This window comes from Bombina bombina, unplaced genomic scaffold (assembly GCF_027579735.1).
Source record: "Bombina bombina isolate aBomBom1 unplaced genomic scaffold, aBomBom1.pri scaffold_976, whole genome shotgun sequence".
NCBI classification, from domain to species: domain Eukaryota; kingdom Metazoa; phylum Chordata; class Amphibia; order Anura; family Bombinatoridae; genus Bombina; species Bombina bombina.
The window spans coordinates 46,176-69,696 of NW_026512832.1; the positions used below are offsets into that span (position 1 = coordinate 46,176).

At 41.4% G+C, this 23,521-nt stretch overlaps 1 protein-coding gene across 1 annotated transcript in view; it reads right to left on the reverse strand.

Annotated features, from left to right (window-relative positions):
- The window catches only part of LOC128644546 (disintegrin and metalloproteinase domain-containing protein 17-like), a gene marked incomplete at its 3' end in the record, with an annotated part of 63,760 nt that overhangs the window by 10,325 nt on the left and 29,914 nt on the right, over positions 1–23,521 (reverse strand). The window contains exons 3-5 of the mRNA XM_053697124.1: positions 14,343–14,450; positions 12,024–12,168; positions 11,605–11,693 (exon numbers count right to left, since the gene is read on the reverse strand). Coding sequence (XP_053553099.1) covers positions 11,605–11,693; positions 12,024–12,168; positions 14,343–14,450 — 342 coding nt within the window. The remainder of the gene's footprint in view (positions 1–11,604; positions 11,694–12,023; positions 12,169–14,342; positions 14,451–23,521) is intronic.

The window sequence follows — 23,521 nt, forward strand, 5'->3', positions numbered from 1 at the left end:
TCTTCCTGGTGACAGGCTTTCTAGCCTGAATCAGGGTATCAATGACCGACTCAGAGAAACCACGCTTTGATAGAATCAGGCGTTCAATCTCCAAGCAGTCAGACGCAGAGAAATTAGATTTGGATGCGTGAACAGACCTTGGATTAGAAGGTCCTGCCTCATTGGCAGAGTCCATGGTAGAACCGAGGACATGTCCACTAGGTCTGCATACCAAGTCCTGCGTGGCCACGCAGGTGCTATCAGAATCACCAAAGCTCTCTCCTGCTTTATTCGTGCAACCAGACATAGAAGGAGAGGAAATACATAGGCCATATTGAAGGACCAAGGCACTGCTAGAGCATCTATCAGTACCGCCTTGGGACCCCGGGACCTGGACCCGTAACGAGAAAGTTTGGCATTCTGACGGGACGCCATCAGATCCAATTCGGGTGTGCCCCATAGCTGAATCAGCTGGGCAAATACCTCCGGATGGAGTTCTGACTCCCCCAGATGAAAATGATCCTCTGCCCATCGGATTATTTTGGTTACCTCCATCATCGCTAGAGAACTCCTTGTTCCTCCTTGATGATTGATATAAGCTACAGTCGTGATGTTGTCTGACTGAAACCTGATGAACTTGGCCGCAGCAAGCTGAAGCCTCGCCTGAAGCGCATTGAATATCGCTCTCAGTTCTAGAATATTTATCGGGAGAAGAGATTCCTCCCGAGACCATAAGCCCTGTGCTGGTATCTGTCGTTACAATGAGCCACTCTGGCCTGAGGAAACACATTCCCTGAGACAGGTGGTCCTGAGACAACCACCAGAGAAGAGAATCTCTGGTCTCCTGGTCCAGATGCAGCTGAGGAGACAAATCTGCATAATCCCCATTCCACTGTTTGAGCATGCATAGATGTAGTGGTCTGAGGTGTAGGCGGGCAAAAGGAACTATGTCCATTGCCGCTACCATGATTCCGATTACCTCCATATACTGAGCCACTGATGGCCGAGGAATGGAATGAATAGCTCGGCAAGTGGTTAAGAGCTTTGATTTTCTGACCGCCATCAGAAATATTTTCATTTCTCCCTAGGAAGGAAACTCTTATAAGAGGGAAGAGAGAACTCTTTTTTATGTTCACCGTCCACCCGTGAGATCTCAGAAAAGCCAACGCAATGTCTGTGTGAGACTTGGATAGCTGGAAAGTTGACGCCTGAAATAAGATGTCATCTAGATAAGGCGCCACTGCTATGCCCCGTGGTCGTAGAACCGCCAGAAGGGACCCTAGCATCCTTGTGAAAATTCTGTGAATAGGGATGTGTAGATACGCATCCTTTACGTCCACGGTGGTCATATATTGACCCTCCTGGATCAGAGGTAGAATAGACCGAATAGGCTCCATCTTCAATGATGGAACTTTGAGGAACTTGTTTAGAATGTTGAGATCCAAGATTGATCTGAAAGTTCCCTCTTTTTTGGAAACCACAAACAGGTTTGAGTAAAAACCTAGCCCCTGTTCCTCTTTTGGGACTGGGCGGATCACCCCCATGGTATGTAGGTCTTCTATATAGCGTAAGAACGCCTCTCTCTTTGTCTGTTTACAGACAATCAAAAAATGTGAAAAGTCCCCCTTGGAAGAGAGCCTTTGAATTCCAGAAAATATCCCTGGGACACAATTTCTAAAACCCAGGGATCGTGAACATCTCTTGCCCAAGCCTGAGCGAAGAGAGAGAGTCTGCCCCCTACTAGATCCGGTCCTAGATCGGGGGCTACCCCTTCATGCTGTCTTAGAGGCAGCTGCCGGCTTCTTGGCCTGTTTACCCTTGTTCCAAGCCTGGTTAGGTCTCCAGACTGACTTGGATTGGGCAAAATTCCCCTCTTGCTTTGCAGCAGAGGAAGCTGAAGCGGGGCCACTCTTGAAATTCCAAAAGGAACGAAAATTATTTTGCTTGGTCCTCATCTTATTTAATCTATCCTGAGGGAGGGCATGACCTTTCCCTCCAGTGATGTCTGAAATAATCTCTTTCAGTTCAGGCCCGAATAGGGACTTTCCTTTGAAAGGGATGTACAAAAGTTTAGTTTTAGATGACACATCAGCAGACCAGGATTTAAGCCATAACGCCCTGCATGCTAAAATGGCAAAACCTGAATTCTTTGCCGCTAATTTAGCCAGTTGAAAAGTGGCATCTGTAATAAAAGAATTAGCCAATTTAAGGGCCTTAATTCTGTCCAAAATTTCTTCTAATGGAGTCTCCATCTGAATAGCCTCTTCTAGAGCCTCAAACCAGAAAGCAGCTGCAGTAGTTGCAGGAACAATGCACGCAATAGGTTGAAGAAGAAAACCTTGATGAACAAAAATTTTCTTCAGGAGACCCTCTAATTTTTTATCCACAGGATCTTTGAAAGCACAACTGACTTCAATAGGTATAGTTGTACGCTTAGAGTAGAAATAGCTCCCTCCACCTTAGGAACTGTCTGCCACGAGTCCCGCATGGTGTCAGATATGGGAAACATTTTCTTAAAAACAGGAGGGGGGATGAACGGAATACCTGGTCTATCCCACTCCTTAGCAATACTATTCACAATCCTCTTAGGGACTGGAAACAAAAAACATCAGTGTAAACAGGAACGTCTAAGTATTTATCCATCTTACACAATTTCTCTGGGACCACTATAGTGTCACAATCATCTAGAGCCGCCAATACCTCCCTGAGCAATAAGCGGAGGTGTTCAAGCTTAAATTTAAAGGCCGTCATATCAGAATCTGTCTGAGGAAGCGTCTTTCTCCCTCAGATAACAAATCCCTCACCCCTACCTCAGAGCATTGTGAGGGCATATCAGATACGGCTACTAAAGCGTCAGACTGCTCAGCATTTTTCCTTAACCCAGAGCTATCCCGCTTTCCTTGAAAACCAGGCAGTCAGGATAAAACCTCTGTGAGGGTTGTATTAATAACTGTGGCCATTTTTTGTAAAATAAATGAATTTAACGCACTAGAAGTACTTGGCGTCACTTGTGTGGGCGTTACTGGTTCTGACACTTGGGGAGAGCTAGATGCTAAACCCTCATTTACTTCTGACTGAGAATCATCTATTGCTCTATTTTTAAGTGCTAATATATGTTCTTTATAGTTTATGGACATATCAGTACAATTGGACACATTCTAAGAGGGGGTACCACAATGGCTTCCAAACATATTGAACAAGGATTTTCCTTGGTGTCAGACATGTTAAACAGGCTAGTAATGTAACAAGCAAGCTTGGAAAACACTGTAAACAAAGTAAATAACACTTAGAAATAAAACGGTACTGTGCCTTTAAGAGAAAAAAAGCTGCACAAATTCTGCAAAACACTGTAAAAAAGCAGTAAACATAACGAAATTTTTACAGTAGTATCATATAGCCTTAGTAACTTTGCACAGCTATGCAAATAAACAATTAACCCCTTAATGGCAAAACCGGATTGAAAAAACATCAAAACCAGTAAAAAAGACATTCAGCACTTTTTTAGTCCCTTCAAAAAAACGTTATAATTGCATCATTTACTGAATAAACAAAAACGTTTTTACCAAACAGTGTCACCAGTAACTAATGAGCCCTTCATGCAAGCTGAAATTCCTATCCAAGTGTCTGAATACAGCTTACCCTTCCCTCATGGGGATATTGCCAGCCTTTTCTAGAAATAACAGTCTGTCTAGAAAAAAATAGACTGAACATACCTTAATGCAGTTTAGCCTGCAAACTGTTCCCCTAACTGACGTTTTCCTGTACTCACAAATTTCAAAAAACTCCAGCCACCATGATAGTTAAAAGACCTTTATTTTCTTATCCTGGGTCCCAACATACAACGTTTCAAGCCAATATGGTACATGACTAAGAGCCATATTGGCTTGAAACGTTGTATGTTGGGACCCAGGATAAGAAAATAAAGGTCTTTTAACTATCATGGTGGCTGGAGTTTTTTGAAATTTGTGATTGTGCTGAGGACTTGGCAAGTCTGTTGCTCCGTGCCCCACAAGAGAAGATTTAGGTGTGCTGTTTTCCACTTTTTTGAGTTTTCCTGTACTCTTCAGCCCTTGTGAGAACAGCAGTGGATCTTAGTTACAAAATGCTAAGATCATCATCCTCCTTGCAGAAATCTTCATCCCTTTCCTGCCAGAGAGTAAATAGTACACACCGGTACCATTTAAAATAAACTTTTGCTTGAGAAAATAAAAACCTAACATTTTTGTCACCACACTCCTCTTTGCCCTTCCTAGCAGTTAAGCAGGCAGAGAGAATGACTGAGGGGTGGAGCTAAGGGGGGAGCTATATAGGCAGCTCTGCTGTGGGTGCTCTCTCTGCCACTTCCTGTAGGGGAGGAGAATATCCCACAAGTAAGGATGAATCCGTGGACTCGATACATCTTACAAGAGAAAAACTTGTAAAGCCTGAGTCTGAGCACTAAAAGTCCCGTTGGTAGGCTAAAAAGCAGCACAAACCTTTGTCACTGATTATCAGTAGTGAGCCCTGTAACAAAATAGCCCAAACCTGTGGATATAATTACAAAACATACACACTCTTCCTGAGGGTAGCAGGTCCCACCAGGTCCCTGACTTCCCAGTCCTTCCTCCTTCATGTTCTGTGATAAATAATAAGGACTTACCCTCCAGAGCCTTCTGCTGTGGGGCATTGCAGCAGCTGCAGGTCTGTCAGACTCATCAGGGCCGCTGACAGGGAACTGAATGTAAAAGAAACAACAGAGTAACCAACCCTGGCTTACTATAAAAGGGGTAGCAATAATGTTAGAAATAAAGCAAAGACAACCTTGCCGCTTTCTAACTGCTAACAGCCACCATTACTCTTACTAAAGAGATTGACATGGACACAGCTAGACCCCAATCCTTGCTTGAAGGGAAAAGTACCCATAAAAGGATTAAATATCTTCAGACACCGTCTTCGCACAGCCTCCATTGACAGAGGCAAAGAGAATGACTGGGGATTATGGGTAAGGGAAGTTACACTTAACAGCTTTGCTGGGGTGCTCTTTGCCCCCTCCTGCTGGCCAGGAGTTGAATATCCCACTAGTAATTGTAATGACGTTGTGGAATCTCCATGCCATAGAAAAGAAATTAGGTTTAAGATTGTATGCTCTAATGGGAAAATAGGGTTTCATGTTCTTTTAAAAGACACTCATATATTACTGTGTGTTTAACCCATTAGTTAAAAACCCCCCACAGGCGATGATGTACTTCAGCAACGTGCTCTAAATAGGGATGCAGATGAAAAATGAAGCACATGCATGTATGCTGCGTCTGACTTGCTAACTGACTTCAACCTTATTTAGGGTGGTGTATAATCACAACTTGATTTTCAGATTAAAGGATTACTAACCCCCCCACGAACTGACCACATATATTATACCATACCTAAACAAAACATAATGTACCTACTTTTTGAATAAAACAATGCTGCATATCGTTCTAAAATAGGTTTAATTTTTGGCGATGTCAAAACATCCAACCCCCAAATAAGGGCCGTACATGCTCTAAATAAATGTCCAATCGTATCTAGATTTAATCAATAAATTATGTGAAGATTTTGTCACCCTGCGCAAGTGCATTTAGTTAGTTTAATTTGCGCATGTGCAATTGCTCTCCCTGGTGCCGAAATTACCCACAAAGTAATAAAAAATACATGCGCATTTGAGTGGCTCTCCTACTCTCGGCAGAGACATCCATTGAGTGACGTCTTCAAGGACGGGGATAGGGCTTGCGCATGCGCATTGCGGCTAAGTGCTACCATATTTCAACTGGGGTTGTCAGCCCGGAATGGACAACCTGCAATGGTACCCACGGAGTGGGTTTGGAAACCATTGAAAAATAAAAATTTAAATTGCGGCTAAAAGATAGATGTTTAAAAACAGAAGTGCATTAGAAAAAAATTGTTTCTAAACGTTTAAAACGATTTTTGTTAACTTTGTTTTTGCTTACAGTGTCCCTTTAAGCCCAAGCAAACGGTAAATGGATCTTCTTGTTAAATAAAAGGCGGTAATGAAAGAGGATTTCATTTATACATTAACCTATAATGTTAAAGTGCAGGAGGTCAACGTATATAGAATATAATTTAAGAACACGAATTGGAGAATAATCATATGCTTTTTGTTATCAATGACTTGTTTATATACATCACTATTTTTGCACCACTTTTTCTTTCATGTAATTGGCAAGAGTCCATGAGCTAGTGACGTATGGGATATTACAATCCTACCAGGAGGGGCAAAGTTTCCCAAACCTCAAAATGCCTATAAATACACCCCTCACCACACCCACAATTCAGTTTTACAAACTTTGCCTCCTATGGAGGTGGTGAAGTAAGTTTGTGCTAAGATTTCTACGTTGATATGCGCTTCTCAGCATTGTTGAAGCCCGATTCCTCTCAGTGTACAGCGAATGTCAGAGGGACGTGAAGGGAGTATCACTTATTGAATACGATGATTTCCCTAACGGGAGTCTTTTTCATAGGTTCTCTGTTATCGGTCGTAGAGATTCATCTCCAACCTCCCTTTTCAGATCGACAATATACTCTCAATTTACCATTACCTCTACTAATAACTGTTTTAGTACTGGTTTGGCTATCTGCTATTTGTGGATGGGTGTCTTTTGGTAAGTATGTTTTTTATTACATAAGACACCTTAGCTATGGTTTGGCACTTTATGCATTTATATAAAGTTCTAAATATATGTATTGTACTTATATTTACCATGAGTCAGGTTCATGTATTTCCTTCTGCAGACTGTCAGTTTCATATTTGGGGAATATAAACATTTTTTAAAAGAAATGTATTTCTTACCTGGGGTTTAGTCTTTTTTTCAATTGACTACTTATTGCAAATTGCGGGCGGTATTAGGCCCGCGGGTGCGTCAAATGCGACACTTTATTGCGTCATTCATGGCGGGAAATTATTTTTGGCGCAAAAAAAATACGTCTATGACGCAACTTTGTCATTTCCGGCGTCATACTTGACGCCGAGACCTTTCACACGGCTGCGTCATTAGTGACGTGAGTGTGTCGTTTCCGGTTATTTTTTACATGCAGATAGTGTATCCATCAGTAATAGTACATCGCCAGTTGCAGTTCCTTCAACTTCTAATGTGCATAATATACCTGTAAATTTTAAAGAATTTGTTTCTGATTCTATCCTGAAGGCTTTGTCTGCATTTCCACCTTCTAATAAATGTAAAAGGTCTTTTAAAACTTCTTATTTAGTTGATGAAATTTCAAATGACCAACAACATAATAATTTATCCTCTTCTGATGAGGATCTATCTGATACAGAAGATCCTTCCTCAGACATTGACACTGAAAAATCTACTTATTTATTTAAAATAGAGTATATGTTAATTACTTTGGATATTGAGGTAACCAGTCCTCTTGACGTTCAGTCTAATAAACGTTTAAATGCTGTTTTTAAACCTCCTGTGGTTTCTCCAGGGGTTTTTCCTATTCCTGAGGCTATTTCTGATATGATTTCTAAGGAATGGAATAAGCCAGGTACTTCTTTTATTCCTTCTTCAAGGTTTAAAAAATTGTATCCTTTACCAGGAAAATCTATAGAGTTTTGGGAAAAAATCCCCAAAGTTGATGGGGCTATTTCTACTCTTGCTAAACGTACCACTATTCCTATGGAAGATAGTACTTCCTTTAAGGATCCTTTATATAGGAAGCTTGAATCTTATCTAAGGAAGGCCTATTTATATTCAGGTCATCTTCTCAGACCTGCAATTTCTTTGGCTGATGTTGCGGCTGCATCAACTTTCTGGTTGGAGAATTTAGCGCAACAGGATTTGGATTCTGACTTATCTAGCATTATTCGCTTACTGCAATATGCTAATCATTTTATTTGTGATGCTATTTTTGATATTATCAAAATTGATGTTAGATCCATGTCTTTAGCTATATTAGCTAGAAGAGCTTTGTGGCTTAAATCTTGGAATGCTGATATGACATCTAAATCTAGATTACTATCTCTTTCTTTCCAAGGTAATAATTTATTTGGTTCTCAGTTGGATTCTATTATTTCAACTGTCACTGGGGGAAAGGGAGTTTTTCTGCCTCATGATAAAAAACCTAAGGCTTCTAACCGTTTTCGTTCCTTTCGTCAGAATAAGGAACAAAAACTCAATCCTCCCCCCAAGGAATCTGTTTCCAATTGGAAGCCTTCCTCAAATTGGAATAAATCCAAGTCATTTAGGAAACCAAAGTCAGCCCCTAAGTCCGCATGAAGGTGTGGCCCTCATTCCAGCTCAGCTGGAAGGGGGCAGATTAAGGTTTTTCAAGGATTTTTGGATAAAATCTGTCCAAAATCAATGGATTCAGAGCATTGTCTCTCAAGGGTATCGAATAGGATTAAGAGTAAGACCTCCTGTGAGAAGATTTTTTCTCTCACGTATCCCAGCAAATCCAGTAAAAGCTCAGGCTTTCCTGAAGTGTGTTTCAGACCTGGAGTCTTCAGGGGTAATCATGCCAGTTCCTCTTCTGGAACAAGGTTTGGGGTTTTATTCAAATCTATTCATTGTCCCAAAGAAGGAAAATTTATTCAGACCAGTTCTGGATCTGAAAATTTTGAATCGTTATGTAAGAGAACCAACTTTCAAGATGGTGACTATAAGGACTATTCTGCCTTTTGTTCAGCGAGGACATTATATGTCCAAAATAGACTTGCAGGATGCATACCTTCATATTCCGATTTATCCAGAACATTATCAGTTTCTGAGATTCTCTTTTCTAGACAAGCATTACCAATTTGTTGCTCAACCATTTGGCCTAGCAACAGCTCCAAGAATCTTTTCAAAGGTTCTGGGTGCCCTACTCTCTGTAATCAGAGAACAGGGTATTGCGGCGTTTCCTTATTTGGACGATATCTTGGTACTAGCTCAGTCTTTATGTACTGCAGAATCTCACACAAATCAACTAGTGTTGTTTCTTCGGAAACATGGTTGGAGGATCAATTTACCAAAAAGTTTCTTGATTCCTCAGACAAGGGTCACCTTTTTAGGCTTCCAGATAGATTCAGTGTCCATGACTCTGTCTCTAACAGACAAGAGACGTTTAAAATTGGTTGCAGCCTGCCAGCACCTTCAGTCTCAGTCATTCCCTTCAGTGGCTATGTGCATGGAAGTTTTAGGTCTCATGACTGCAGCATCGGACGCGATCCCCTTTGCTCGTTATCACATGAGACCTCTACAGCTTTGTATGCTGAATTAATGGTGCAGGGATTATACAAAGATATCACAATTAATATCCTTAAATCCCAATGTAAGACACTCTCTGACATGGTGGATAGATCACCATCGTTTAGTTCAAGGGGCTTCTTTTGTTCGGCCAACCTGGACTGTGATCACAACAGGTGCGAGTCTTTCAGGTTGGGGAGCTGTTTGGGGATCTCTGACAGCACAAGGGGTTTGGAAATCTCAAGAGGCGAGATTACCAATAAATATTTTAGAACTCTCAGAGCTATTCTCAGAGCTCTTCAGTTTTGGCCTCTGTTAAAGAGAGAACCGTTCATTTGTTTTCAGACAGACAATATCACAACAGTGGCATATGTCAATCATCAGGGTGGGACTCACAGTCCCCAAGCTATAAAGAAGTATCTTGGATACTTGCTTGGGTGGAATCCAGCTCCTGTCTAATCTCTGCGGCGCATATCCCAGGTGTAGACAATTGGGAGGCGGATTATCTCAGCCGCCAGACTTTACATCCAGGGGAGTGGTCTCTCCATCCAGATGTTTTTTCTCAGATTGTTCAGATGTGGGGTCTTTCAGAGATAGATCTCAAACAAGAAACTTCCCAGATACCTGTCCAGGTATGTTCTGGCAGAAGCAGTGGATGCGCTGACACTTCCTTGGTGTTATCATCCTGATTACATTTTCCCGCCTCTAGTTCTCCTTCCAAGAGTGATCTCCAAAATCATCATGGAACAATCATGTGTGTTGCTGGTGGCGCCAGCATGGCCACACAGGTTTTGGTATGCGGATCTGGTTCGGATGTCCAGTTGCCCGCCTTGGCCACTTCCGTTACGGCCAGACCTTCTATCTCAAGGTCCGTTTTTCCATCAAGATCTCAAATCATTAAATTTGAAGGTATGGAAACTGAACGCTTAGTACTAAGTCATAGAGGTTTCTCTGACTCAGTGATTAATACTATGTTACAAGCTTGTAAATCTGTCTATAGAAATATTAATTATAGAGTTTGGAAGACTTAATTTCATGGTGTTCTTCTCATAAATTCTCCTGGCATTCTTTTAGAATTCCTAGAATTTTACAGTTTCTTCAGGATGGTTTGGATAAGGGTTTGTCTGCAAGTTCCTTGAAAGGACAAATCTCCGCTCTTTCCGTTTTTATTTCACAGAAAGATTGCTATACTTCCTGATTTACACTGTTTTGTTCAAATTAAGCCTGTCATTAAATCAATTTCTCCTCCTTGGAGTCTTAATTTGGTTCTGAAGACTTTACAGGCTCCTCCATTTGAACCTATGCATTCTTTGGACATTAAACTACTTTCTTGAAAAGTGTTGTTCCTTTTGGCAATCTCTTCTGCTATAAGAGTTTCTGAGCTATCTGCTCTTTCTTGTGAGTATCCTTTTCTGATTTTTCATCAGGATAAGGCAGTTTTTCGGACTTCTTTTCAATTTTTATTTAAGGTTGTGAATTCTAACAACAATAATAGAGAAATTGTTGTCCCTTCCTTGTGTCCTAATCCTAAGAATTCTTTGGAAAGATCCTTACATTCCTTGGATGTGGTAAGAGCTTTGAAATATTATGTGGAAGCTACTAAAGATTTCAGGAAGACTTCTAGTCTATTTGTTTTATTTTCTGGTCCTAGGAAAGGTCAGAAGGCTTCTGCTATTACCTTAGCTTCTTGGTTAAAACTTTTGATTCATCAAGCTTATTTGGAGTCGGGTGAGGCCCCGCCTCAGAGGATTACAGCTCATTCTACTAGATCAGTCTCCACTTCGTGGGCTTTTAAGAATGAAGCTTCAGTTGATCAGATTTGCAAAGCGGCAACTTGGTCCTCTTTGCATACATTTACTAAATTCTACCGTTTTGATGTATTGATAATTGTGCTTTATACAAAAAATCATAACCACCATAAAAAAGGGGTGGGCCTCATGGACTCTTGCCAATATGAAAGAAATGAATTTATCAGGTAAATTCTTACATAAATTATGTTTTCTTTCATGTAATTGGCAAGAGTCCATGAGGCCCACCCCTTTTTTATGGTGGTTATGATTTTTTGTATAAAGCACAATTATTTCCAAATTTCCTTTGTTGATGCTTTCTACTCCTTTCTTTATCACCCCACTGCTTGGCTATTCGTTAAACTGAATTGTGGGTGTGGTGAGGGGTGTATTTATAGGCATTTTGAGGTTTGGGAAACTTTGCCCCTCCTGGTAGGATTGTATATCCCATACGTCACTAGCTCATGGACTCTTGCCAATATGAAAGAAATGAATTTATCAGGTAAGTTCTTACATAAATTATGTTTTTTCTTTTTTTAAATTTATTTTATTTGTATTTTTGGCAAATAAAAGCAGTTTGTTTATAAATCCATCTGCGCTGTTTTTCAGTTACACTACGCATGTTGCTATACCTTTGTAAGGATGGTTTTTCCATAATTCTTTGTACTGGTCAATCCGGTGTTTAAATAGATAGACTTTTTGGCAATCTCACTGTCATAAGCTGTTGGTAGGGAAAAAATAAATACATAATTAAACCAATTTAAAAAAAAATAAAAAATAATACAGCAGGAACATATTGGGAAAACACAGTTGTATGTGCACCATGCACACTACGTGGAGATTTGTTGGCATTTTTAAATCTAGTTTTGAAGATCAAGTCATGGTGTTTCTCTAATCAGACAGCACAGCAGTAGATCATGTGGCTGTGAGTTTGCAGCATTAAGGATAAAAAAATTACCCGACTACTACTTAAAAATCTATATTTTTTTATCCACTCTGTTTTTGAGTATGATATATTAAAGAGACATAAACAATGTTCACATTTGCTAACCTTTAGGACAAATGCCTCCATGGGTGTTTGGTTTGTGAGAACCAACATACGCCAGTCCAAGAGTCCCCATGTCAAAGTCTTGGTATGTGAAGAGATGTGCCAGGCAGACATCAGAAGCCCTCTCAGATATATCATAGCTGAATTGCTGAAAACAGGACAAGGTTGTTATCATGGGCAACTGACCAAAGGTAATTTGGCTAAAGTAATACATATGGTTAACAATTTGTTGATCTATTCCACTGGTTTTCGAACCTGTCCTCATGCCCCCCTAACAGGAAGGAATTTCATACTATCTGAACTGGAGCACAGGTGAAATAATCAGCTGATTAGTAAACTTAAATGAAGGTAAACTTTCACGAATGAGTGCCCGTTTTTTAAAAATACTATTAAAAACAGGGGCACTTTCATTCATGAAAGTTTACATTTCAGCGGGTTTAAAATACCTTTTCTTCTTGCAAGCCGGAGCAGCGATTCCCCCGCACGCAGCTCGTCTCTTCTTGCGTCAGCAATGACAAATCCAGCTTCTACCAATCACGGCGTGGCCTCAGGCAATGTTTGCTCTGGGAAGAAACCCGTAATTGGAGGAAGCCGGATTCCTCATTGCTGAGGCAAGAACAGACAACCTGCGGAGGGGGAATCGTTGCTCTGACTTGCAAGAAGAAAAAGTATTTTAACAAAAACAGTAATATTTAATGAATGAAAGTGTCCTGTTTTTAATATTTTAAAAACGGGCACTCATTCGTTAAAATTTACCTTCACTTTAATTTACCTGCTCTCACCCAAGGAAATCCTGAAAATCTAGCCTGTTAGGGAGGCCTGAGGACAGGTTTGAAAAACATATATTATGCTTACCAGATAATTTCCTTTCCTTCTGTATGAGGAGAGTCCACGGCTTCATTCCTTACTTGTGGGAAATACAGAATCTGGCCACCAGGAGGAGGTAAAGACACCCCAGCCAAAGGCTTAAATATCCCTCCCACTTCCCTCATATCCCAGTCATTCTGCCAAGGGAACAAGGAACAGTAGGAGAAATATCAGGGTATAAAGGGTGCCAGAAGAAATAAACAAAAATTTTGGTCCGCCCAACGGAGAACACGGGCGGGGGCGTGGACTCTCCTCATACAGAAGGAAAGAAAATTATCTGGTAAGCATAATTTATGTTTTCCTTCTTAATATGAGGACAGTCCACAGCTTCATTCCTTACTTCTGGGAAACATATACCCAAGCTCTAGAGGACACTGAATGAAAACGGGAGGATAAAAAGAGAGGCGGACCCTATTCTGAGGGCACCACAGCCTGCAAAACCTTTCTCCCAAAATCTTCAGATGTTGCCTACTAAAGTTTCCATTTTATATTTATACATATTAATTTCCCACATGGATTATTCTTACTACCTGTATGGAGTACCATGGATTCTTCACTTACGTTTGTTACACATGGATTATTCTTACTACCTGTAAGGAGTATCCTGGATTCTTCACTTACATCTGTTACACATGGATTATTCTTACTACCTGTAAGGAGTATCCTGGATTCTTCACTTACGTCTGTTACACATGGATTATTCTTACTACCTGTATGGAGTATCCTGGATTCTTCACTTACATCTGTTACACATGGATTATTCTTACTACCTGTAAGGAGTATCCTGGATTCTTCACTTACGTCTGTTACACATGAATTATTCTTACTACCTGTATGGAGTACCCTGGATTCTTCACTTACGTCTGTTACACATGGATTATTCTTACTACCTGTATGGAGTACCCTGGATTCCTCACTTACGTCTGTTACACATGGATTATTCTTACTACCTGTATGGAGTATCCTGAATTCCTCACTTATGTCTGTTACACATGGATTATTCTTACTACCTGTATGGAGTACCCTGGATTCTTCACTTACGTCTGTTACACATGGATTATTCTTACTACCTGTATGGAGTACCCTGGTTTCCTCACTTACGTCTGTTACACATGGATTATTCTTACTACCTGTATGGAGTATCTTGAATTCCTCACTTACGTCTGTTACACATGGATTATTCTTACTACCCGTATGGAGCACCCTGGATTCCTCACGACTGTTATTGACCGCTCGCTCTCTCTGCAATATTTGTGTTATATACACCACACAGGTATCTAATGTCAGAAGTTATTACCCCTTTCCATGTTAAACAGTCATGCGTAGTGATATAAAGCCTTATCATAAAGCTAACATTATACTTCTTGCCAGTACCATCACTATTTTCACAAAATGTAAAGTTGCATTGCAAATAACTTGTGCTGAAAGTAAAGCTATTCCTACACACAATCCTACCTCCAGCAGTTGTTTCACATCCCATGCATCCTTGTTCTCATTTGGAAAACTTCTTCCCATGTTATAATGCTTTACTGCAGTATTCTCTGGCTCTTTGTGTACAATAATCTGAAAAACAGAAGATTTTTTTTTAAATATTGACAGGTTGATATCGTCTGTCCTACAATGATAAATACATTGACATTACCTGCTCATTGTAAACATGGATATCACAATGCTAACCCACATAGACACACCTAATATGTAATGCAGAAGGCATCTGTATAAAGCCAAAAGAAACCTGCAGATTATTAAACCTTAGAAACAGCTAAATGCGATTAATGTGTCTCTCTGCAATTGTCCTCAGGGCTCCCCTTTATTATTATTTCCTTAACGGGACATAAAAAAAGTTGGGATAGAGACAAAATAACAAAATTTATGCTTACCTGATGAATTCCTTTCTTTCCGGATATGGAGAGTCCACAACGTCATTCAATTACTAGTGGGGAATATCACTACTAGCCAGCAGGAGGAGGCAAAGAGCCACACAGCAAAGCTGTTAAATGTCACTCATAATCCCCAGTCATTCGACCGAAGGGAAATGGAAAAAGGAACAACACAAAGGTGTAGAGGTGCCTGAGGTTTAGTAAAAAATAACGGTCTAAATTAAGGGTGGAGTCGTGGACTCTCCATAACTGTAAAGAAAATTTTTTATCGGGTAAGCATACATTTTGTTTTCTTTCCTAAGATATGGAGAGTCCACAACGCCATTGAATTACTAGAGGACACGGAATGAACAGGGAGGGAGAACAAGACAGGCAAACCTAAACAGAAGGCACCACCGCTTGAAGAACCTTTCTCCCAATAGAAGCCTCAGCCGAGGCAAAAGTATCAAATTTGGAAAAAGTATGCAGAGAGGACCAAGTTGCCGACTTGCAAATCTGTTCCACAGAAGTATAATTTTTAATAGCCCAAGAAGATGAGACAGCCCTAGTAGAATGAGCTGTAATTCTCTCAGGAGGCTGCTGTCCAGCAGTCTCATAAGCAAAATGAATCATTCTTCTCAATCACAGGGAAAGGGAAGTAGCAGTAACCTTCTGACCCTTACGCTTTCCAGAGAAACAAAACAGAGCAGAGGACTGGCGAAAATCCTTAGTAGCCTGTAGGTAGAATTTAAGAGCACAAACAACATCCAAGTTGTGCAAAATACGTTCCTTATGGGAAGGAGAATTAGGACAGAGAGAAGAAACAACAATTTCCTGATTAATATTTCTATCCGAAACCACCTTAGGGAGAAACCCCAATTTAGTACGCAGGACCACCTTATCCGCATGAAAGATAAGGGAAGGATAATTATACTGCAAAGCCGAGAGTTCCGAAACTCTCAGAGCAGAAGAAATAGCAATAAGAAACAAAACTTTAAAAGATATCAATATCTAAAGAATGCATAGGCTCAAATGGAGCCTGATGCAAAACCTTAAGAACAAGGTTAAGGCTCCAAGGAGAAGCAACAGGTTTAAACACAGGCCTGATTCTGACCAGATCCTGACAAAAAGATTGAACATCTGGCACATCCGCAAGACTTATGTAAAAAGTAAATTTATGCTTACCTGATAAATTACTTTCTTTTACGATATGACGAGTCCACGGATTTCATCCTTACTTGTGGGATATTAACCTCCTGCTAACAGGAAGTGGCAAAGAGCACCACAGCAGAGCTGTATATATAGCCCCTCCCTTCCCCTCCAGTCATTCGGCCGAAGGTTACAGGAAGAGAAAAGGAAAGGCTAAAAAGGTGCAGAGGTGACTGAAGTTTACAAAAAAATAAAATAAATCTGTCTTAAAATAACAGGGTGGGCCGTGGACTCGTCATATCGTAAAAGAAATTAATTTATCAAGTAAGCATAAATTTACTTTTCTTTTACAAAGATATGACGAGTCCACGGATTTCATCCTTACTTGTGGGAAACCAATACCAAAGCAATAGGACACGGATGAAAGGGAGGGACAAGACAGGAACCTAAACGGAAGGCACCACTGCTTGAAGAACCTTTCTCCCAAAAATAGCCTCAGAAGAAGCAAAAGTATCAAATTTGTAAAATTTGTAAAAAGTATGAAGGGACGACCAAGTCGCAGCCTTACAAATCTGTTCAACAGATGCATCGTTTTTAAAAGCCCATGTGGAAGCCACAGCCCTAGTAGAATGAGCCGTAATTCTTTCAGGAGGCTGCTGTCCAGCAGTCTCATATGCCAGGCGAATGATACTTCTCAGCCAAAAAGAAAGAGAGGTAGCCGTAGCTTTCTGACCCCTGCGCTTTCCAGAATAAACAATGAATAATGAAGATGATTGACGGAAACCCTTAGTTGCCTGTAAGTATAACTTTAAGGCACGGACCACATCCAAATTATGCAACATACGCTCCTTCTTAGAAGAAGGGTTAGGACACAAGGAAGGAACAACAATTTCCTGATTAATATTCTTATTTGAAACAACCTTAGGAAGGAATCCAGGTTTGGTATGTAACACCACCTTATCAGAATGAAAAATAAGGTAAGGGGAATCACACTGTAGTGCTGAAAGCTCAGAAACTCTTTGAGCAGAAGAAATAGCAACTAAAAACAGAACTTTCCAAGATAACAATTTGATATCCATGGAATGCATAGGTTCAAACGGAACCCCTTGAAGAACTCGAAGAACTAAATTCAAACTCCAGGAAGGAGTAATGGGTCTATATACAGGCTTAATTCTAGATAGAGCCTGACAAAAAGACTGAACATCTGGCCTTTAAGGAACTCGCTGATAACCGTTTCTCCAATCCTTCTTGGAGAAAAGACAGAATCCTAGGAATCCTAACTTTACTCCATGAGTAACCCTTAAATTCACACCAATAGAGATATTTACGCCATATCTTATGATAGATCTTTCTAGTGACAGGCTTTCTGGCCTGTATCAAAGTATTGATGACCGAATCAGAGAATCCTCGCTTCAATAAAATCAAGCGTTAAATCTCCACGCAGTCAGCTGCAGAGAAATTAGATTTGGATGTTGGAAAGGACCTTGAATGAGAAGGTCCTGTCTCAATGGAAGTTTCCACGGTGGCAGAGAGGACATGTCCACTAGATCTGCATACCAAGTCCTGCGTGGCCACGCAGGCGCTATCAGGATCACCGATGCTCTCTCCTGTTTGATTCGAGCAATCACGCGTGGGAGGAGAGGAAACGGTGGAAACACATAAGCTAGGCTGAACAACCAAGGCACTGCCAAGGCATCTATCAGTTCGGCCTGAGGATCCCTTGACCGGGATCCGTATCTTGGAAGCTTGGCATTTTGTCGAGATGCCATCAAATCCAAATCTGAGAATCAATGAGGCAAATAACTCCAGGTGAAGTTCCAACTCCCCTGGATGAAAAGTCTCTCAACTTAAAAAATCAGATTCCCAGTTCTCTACTCCTGGGATGTAGATCGCTGACAGATGACAAGAGTGGGCCTCAGCCCAACGGATTATCTTGGATACTTCTATCATCGCTAAGGAACTCCTTGTTCCCCCCTGATGATTGATATATGCCACAGTCGTAATGTTGTCCGACTGGAATCTGATGAATTTGGCCGAAGCCAACTGAGGCCACGCCTGAAGCGCATTGAATACTGCTCTCAGTTCCAGAATATTGATTGGAAGAAGAGACTCCACTTGAGTCCAAACACCCTGAGCCTTCAGGGAGTTCCAAACTGCACCCCAGCCCAGAAGGCTGGCATCCGTTGTCATTATCACCCACGAGGGCCTGCGGAAACAAGTCCCTTGGGACAGATGATCCGGCGACAACCACCAAAGAAGAGAGTTCCTGGTCTCTTGATCCAGATTTATCTGAGGAGATAAGTCCGCATAATCCCCATTCCACTGTCCGAGCATGCACAGCTGCAGTGGTCTGAGATGAAAGCGAGCAAACGGAACTATGTCCATTGCCGCTACCATTAATCCAATTACCTCCATACACTGATCCACTGATGGCCGAGGAATGGACTGAAGTGCTCGGGAAGTATTTAGAATCTTTGATTTTCTGACCTCCGTCAAAAATATTTTCATGGCTACCGAGTTTATCAGAGTTCCCAAGAAAGGAACCCTTGTCTGTGGGACAAGTGAACTCTTCTCTATGTTCACCTTCCAGCCGTGAGTTCTCAGAAAAAACACAGTGTCCGTGTGAGATTTTGTGAGATGATATGTTGACGCCTGAATCAGAATAACGTCCAGATAAGGCACCACCGCTATGCCTCGCGGTCTGAGAACCACCAAAAGAGACCCTAGAACCTTTGTGAAGATTCTGGGTGCTGTAGCCAACCCGAAGGGAAGAGCCACGAACTGATAATGTTTGTCCAAGAAGGCAAACCTTAGAAACTGATGATGATCCTTGTGGATTGGAATATAAAGGTAAGCATCCTTCAAGTCCACGGTAGTAATATATTGACCCTCCTGGATCATTAGTAAAATTGTTCGTATTGTCTCCATCTTGAATGATGGAACTCTTAGAAATTTGTTTAGACACTTGAGGTCTAAGATGGGTCGGAACGTTCCCTCCTTTTTGGGAACCACAAATAGGTTTGAGTAAAACCCCTGTCCCAATTTTGGGACTGGACAAATTACTCCCATAGTCGAAAGGTCTTTTACACAGCGTAAGAACACCTCTCTTTGAAAGATGAAATCTCCCTCTTGGGAAAAAGTCCTTGAATTCCAATTGATAACCATAGGTCACTATTTCTAGTGCCCAGGGATCCTGAACATCTCTTGCCCAAGCCTGAGCAAAGAAAGAGAGTCTGCCCCCTACTAGATCCAGTCCCGGATCGGGGGCCGCCCCTTCATGCTGTCTTAGGAGCAGCAGTGGGCTTTTTGGATTGTTTATCCTTATTCCAGTTCTGATTGGGTCTCCAGACTGACTTAGATTGGATAAAATTCCCTTCCTGCTTTGAGGAAGAAGAAGCGGGGGGTCCTCCTTTAAAGTTCTGAAAGGAACGAAAATTATTCTGTTTACCCCTCATTTTAACCGACTTATCCTGAGGTAGGGCATGGCCTTTACCTCCTGTAATATCAGAAATGATTTCCTTCAATTCTGGCCCGAAAAGGGTCTTACCTTTAAAGCTAAAAGCTTATGTTTTGATGACACATCAGCAGACCAAGATTTGAGCCACAATGCTCTACGTGCTAAAATAGCAAATCCTGCATTTTTTGCCACTAATTTAGCAATTTGAAAAGCGGCATCAGTAATAGAATTAACTAGCTTGAGAGCCTTAATTCTATCTAAGATGTCGTCTAATGGAGTCTCAACCTTAAGAGACTCTTCTAGAGCCTCAAACCAAAAAGCTGCTGCAGTAGTTACTGGAACAATGCAAGCCGTAGGTTGTAAAACAAACCCATGATTAACAAATAACTTCTTTAGTAGACCCTCTAATTTCTTATCCATAGGGTCTTTGAAAGCACAATTATCCTCAAAGGGTATAATAGTACGCTTAGCTAGGGTAGATATAGCTCCCTCTACCTTAGGGACCGTTTGCCATGAGTCCCGAATGGTATCTGATATGGGAAACATTTTCTTAAAATTAGGAGGGGGAGAAAACGGTATACCCCATTCCTTTCTAATAATTTCCGAAATTCTCTTAGGAACCGGAAAAACATCAGTGTAAGTAGGTACTTCCAAATATTTATCCATTTTACACAATTTCTCTGGAGGAATCACAATAACAAACTTCTTGATTGAAGAAACTAAAACTAACACCTCACTTTACCATGTCTTCCTAGTATAACACAGGCAAAGAGAATGACTGGAGGTGGAGGGGAAGGGAGGGGCTATATATATATATATATATATATATATATATATATATATATATATATACATACAGCTCTGCTGTGGTGCTCTTTGCCACTTCCTGTTAGCAGGAGGTTAATATCCCACAAGTAAGGATGAAATCTGTGGACTCGTCATATCTTTGTAAAAGAAAGAATAGATAATGCCGAAATCTGACTCTTTAGAGAACTGGCTGACAACCCTTTCTCGAGACCTTCCTGGAGAAAAGACAGAATTCTAGGAATCCTGACCCTACTCCAAGAGTAGCCCTTTGATTCACACAAATAAAGATATTTACGCCATACCCTAGGGTAAATTTTCCAAGTGACAGGCTTGCGAGCCTTAATCATGGTCTCAATGACCGACTCAGAAAACCAAAGCTTAGTCAGGACTCCAAGCAGTCAGCTTCAGAGAAGTGAGATTTGGATGGAGGAATGGACCCTGTGTTAGAAGGTCCTTCCTCAGAGGCAACCTCCAAAGTGGAAGAGATGACATCTTCACCAGGTCTGCAAACCAGATCCTGCAAGGCCACGCAGGAGCTATTCAAATTCCTGATGCTCTCTCTTGTTTGATACGAGCAATGACTCATGGAAGGAAAGTAAACAGAGAAAACAGGTATGCCAGACCAAACACCCAAGGAACCGCCAGAGCATCTATCAGAACTGCCTTCAGATCTCTTGAACTTGAACCGTACCTTGGAAGCTTGGTGTTCTGACAAGATGCCATCAGATCCAACTCCAGCACCCCACATTTGAGGGTTAACCTGGAGAACACCTCCGGATGGAGAGCCCACTCCCCAGGATGAAAAATCTGTCTGCTCATAAAATCTGCTTCCCAGTTGTCCAATCCTGTAATGTGGATGGCAGATAAACAATTGTGAGCTTCCGCCCACTGAATAATCAGTGCCTCCTCCTTCATGGCTAAGGAACTCAGAGTTCCTCCCTGGTGGTTGATGTAAACCACTGAGGTAATTTTGCCCGATTGGAACCTGATAAACCGGGCTAAAGATAACTGGGGCCAAGCCAACAGAGTATTGTAAATCGCTCTCAACTCCAAGATGTTTATGGGGAGAGCAGACTCCTCCCAAGTCCATAGACCGTGAGCCTTTAAGGATTCCCAGACTGCTCACCAGCCTAGCAGACTGGCATCCGTAGTCGCGAACACCCAGGAAGGTCTCCGGAAGCATGTACCCTAAGACAGATGCTCCTGAGAAAACCACCACGGGAGAGAGAGTCTTTTGTCAACAGGTCCAGATCTATCCATTGTCTGAGCATGCATAATTGCAATCGAACAAAAGGAATGATGTCCATGGAAGCGACCATCAGACTAATTAGCTCCATACATTGAGCCACTGATGGCTGAACAGTAGACTGAAGAGAGAAGCAAGAGGAGAGAAATTTGATTTTCTGACCTCTGTCAGAAAATTTTTCATAGATAGGGACCATAATAGATTCCCTAAGAAAACCACCCTTGCAGCTGGAACAAGGGAACTATTTTCCAGATTCACTTTCCAACCATGGGAACGTAGAAAAGACAACAAGATCTCTGTATGAGAGTTTGCTTATTGAAAAGATGACACCTGAACCAATATGTCATCCAGGTAGGGCGCCACAGCAATTCCTCAAGACCTGATCATTGCCAATGCAAAGTGAGCGCCCAGAACCTTTGAGAAGATTATGGCAGCTGTGGAAAGACCAAACAGAAGAGCTACAAACTGAAAGTGTTTGTCTAGAAAGGCGAATCTCAGGAACTTGTGATGATCCCTGTAGATGGGAACATGAAGATACGCATCCTTCAGGTCTATGGTCGTCATGAACTGACCATCTTGGACCAAAGGAAGAATGGAACGAATGGTTTCCATTTTGAAGCATGGTACCCTGAGAAACTTGTTGAGGCACTTTAGATCTAAAATAGGTCGAAAAGTTTCCTCTTTTTTTGGAACCACAAACAGATTTGAATTGAATCCTAGACTAGACCCTGTTCCCTGGAACAATCACTCCCAGGGAGGAAATGCCTCTCTTTTTACCTGGTCTGCAGATAATCTTAAAAGGTGGAATCTGCCCCTGGGTGGGCAAGATTTGAATTCTATTTTGTAACCCTGAGATACTATGTCCACAGCCCAAGGGTCTGGAACATCTCTTATCCATGCTTGATAAAACAGGGAAAGTCTGCCCCCCCACTTGATCTGATCCCTGACCGGGGGCAGACCAAGACTGATTGGGTTTCCAAGAAGACTTGGATTGCTCCTGCTTCGAAGAGGAAGACCTTTGAAGTTACGAAAATTACTTTGGCATCCTTTAGGTCTGTTTTTCTTATCTTGTGGGAGAAAATACCCTTTTCCACCCGTAATATCAGAAATTATTTCTGCCTGGTCCAAACAAGGTCTTACCCTTGTAAGAAAGTGCCAGAAGCTTGGACTTGGAGGTAACATCAGCTGACCAGGATTTTAGCCACAAAGCCCTGCGGGCTAGGACAGTGAACCTAGACATCTTGGCTCCCAGTCTAATAACGTGCATGTTATCAGAAATAAAGGAATCGGCTAGTTTGAGAGCCTTAATCCCATCTTGGATTACCTCCAATGGAGTTCCTTCTAAAATAAGATGCCACTCTTGCTACTGTGGTAATACAAACTGCAGGTTGCCATTGAAGACCCTGATTTACATACAACTTTTTCAAATAAGCTTCCAGCTTCTTGTCCATGGGATCCTTAAAGGAGCAGCTACCCTCTATAGGAATCGCAGTTCTCTTAGCCAGAGAAGAAATAGCCCCTTCTACTTCTCCCATTCCTGTGAAATAATCTCCGTCACATGTTAAATCTAAAGTTTACTTCTTCAGAATCAGGTAAAGGAATTATACTATCCGACACATCCTCCTCAGACTTATGAGGGAGAGCAACCTGCGTATCAGTAGGAGGAACAGAAACCTTACTATCTGAATGTTTAATTTTCCTCTTGCGTTTTCCCAGTATAGGAAAAGCAGATAATGCCGCAGATACTGCAGAAGATATCTGAGCCGCAAAATCTGCAGGCAAATAAACTCCTCCAGGAGGCTAAGAGAAACTGGAGGGCACTGTATGTGATGCCATAGAGGCTTGGGACATTTAAGGAGAAGACTGTGGCATAGCCTGAACAGCATCATCCTGAGAGACATTAGGCTCAGAAACAAAAAATCTGTCTTTACTTTTCAAGATTTTATCTAAACATGAGGAACAAAATTGCATGGGTAGAACAATTTGGGCCTCAAGACACAACAAACATTTGTCCATAGGAACAGACTACTGCTCCATGTTCCCAGCTTAAGGTATACACACAGAAAACCAGAAAAATTCTCCATTTTTTTTTCAATACAGTCACTTTAAATTTCAA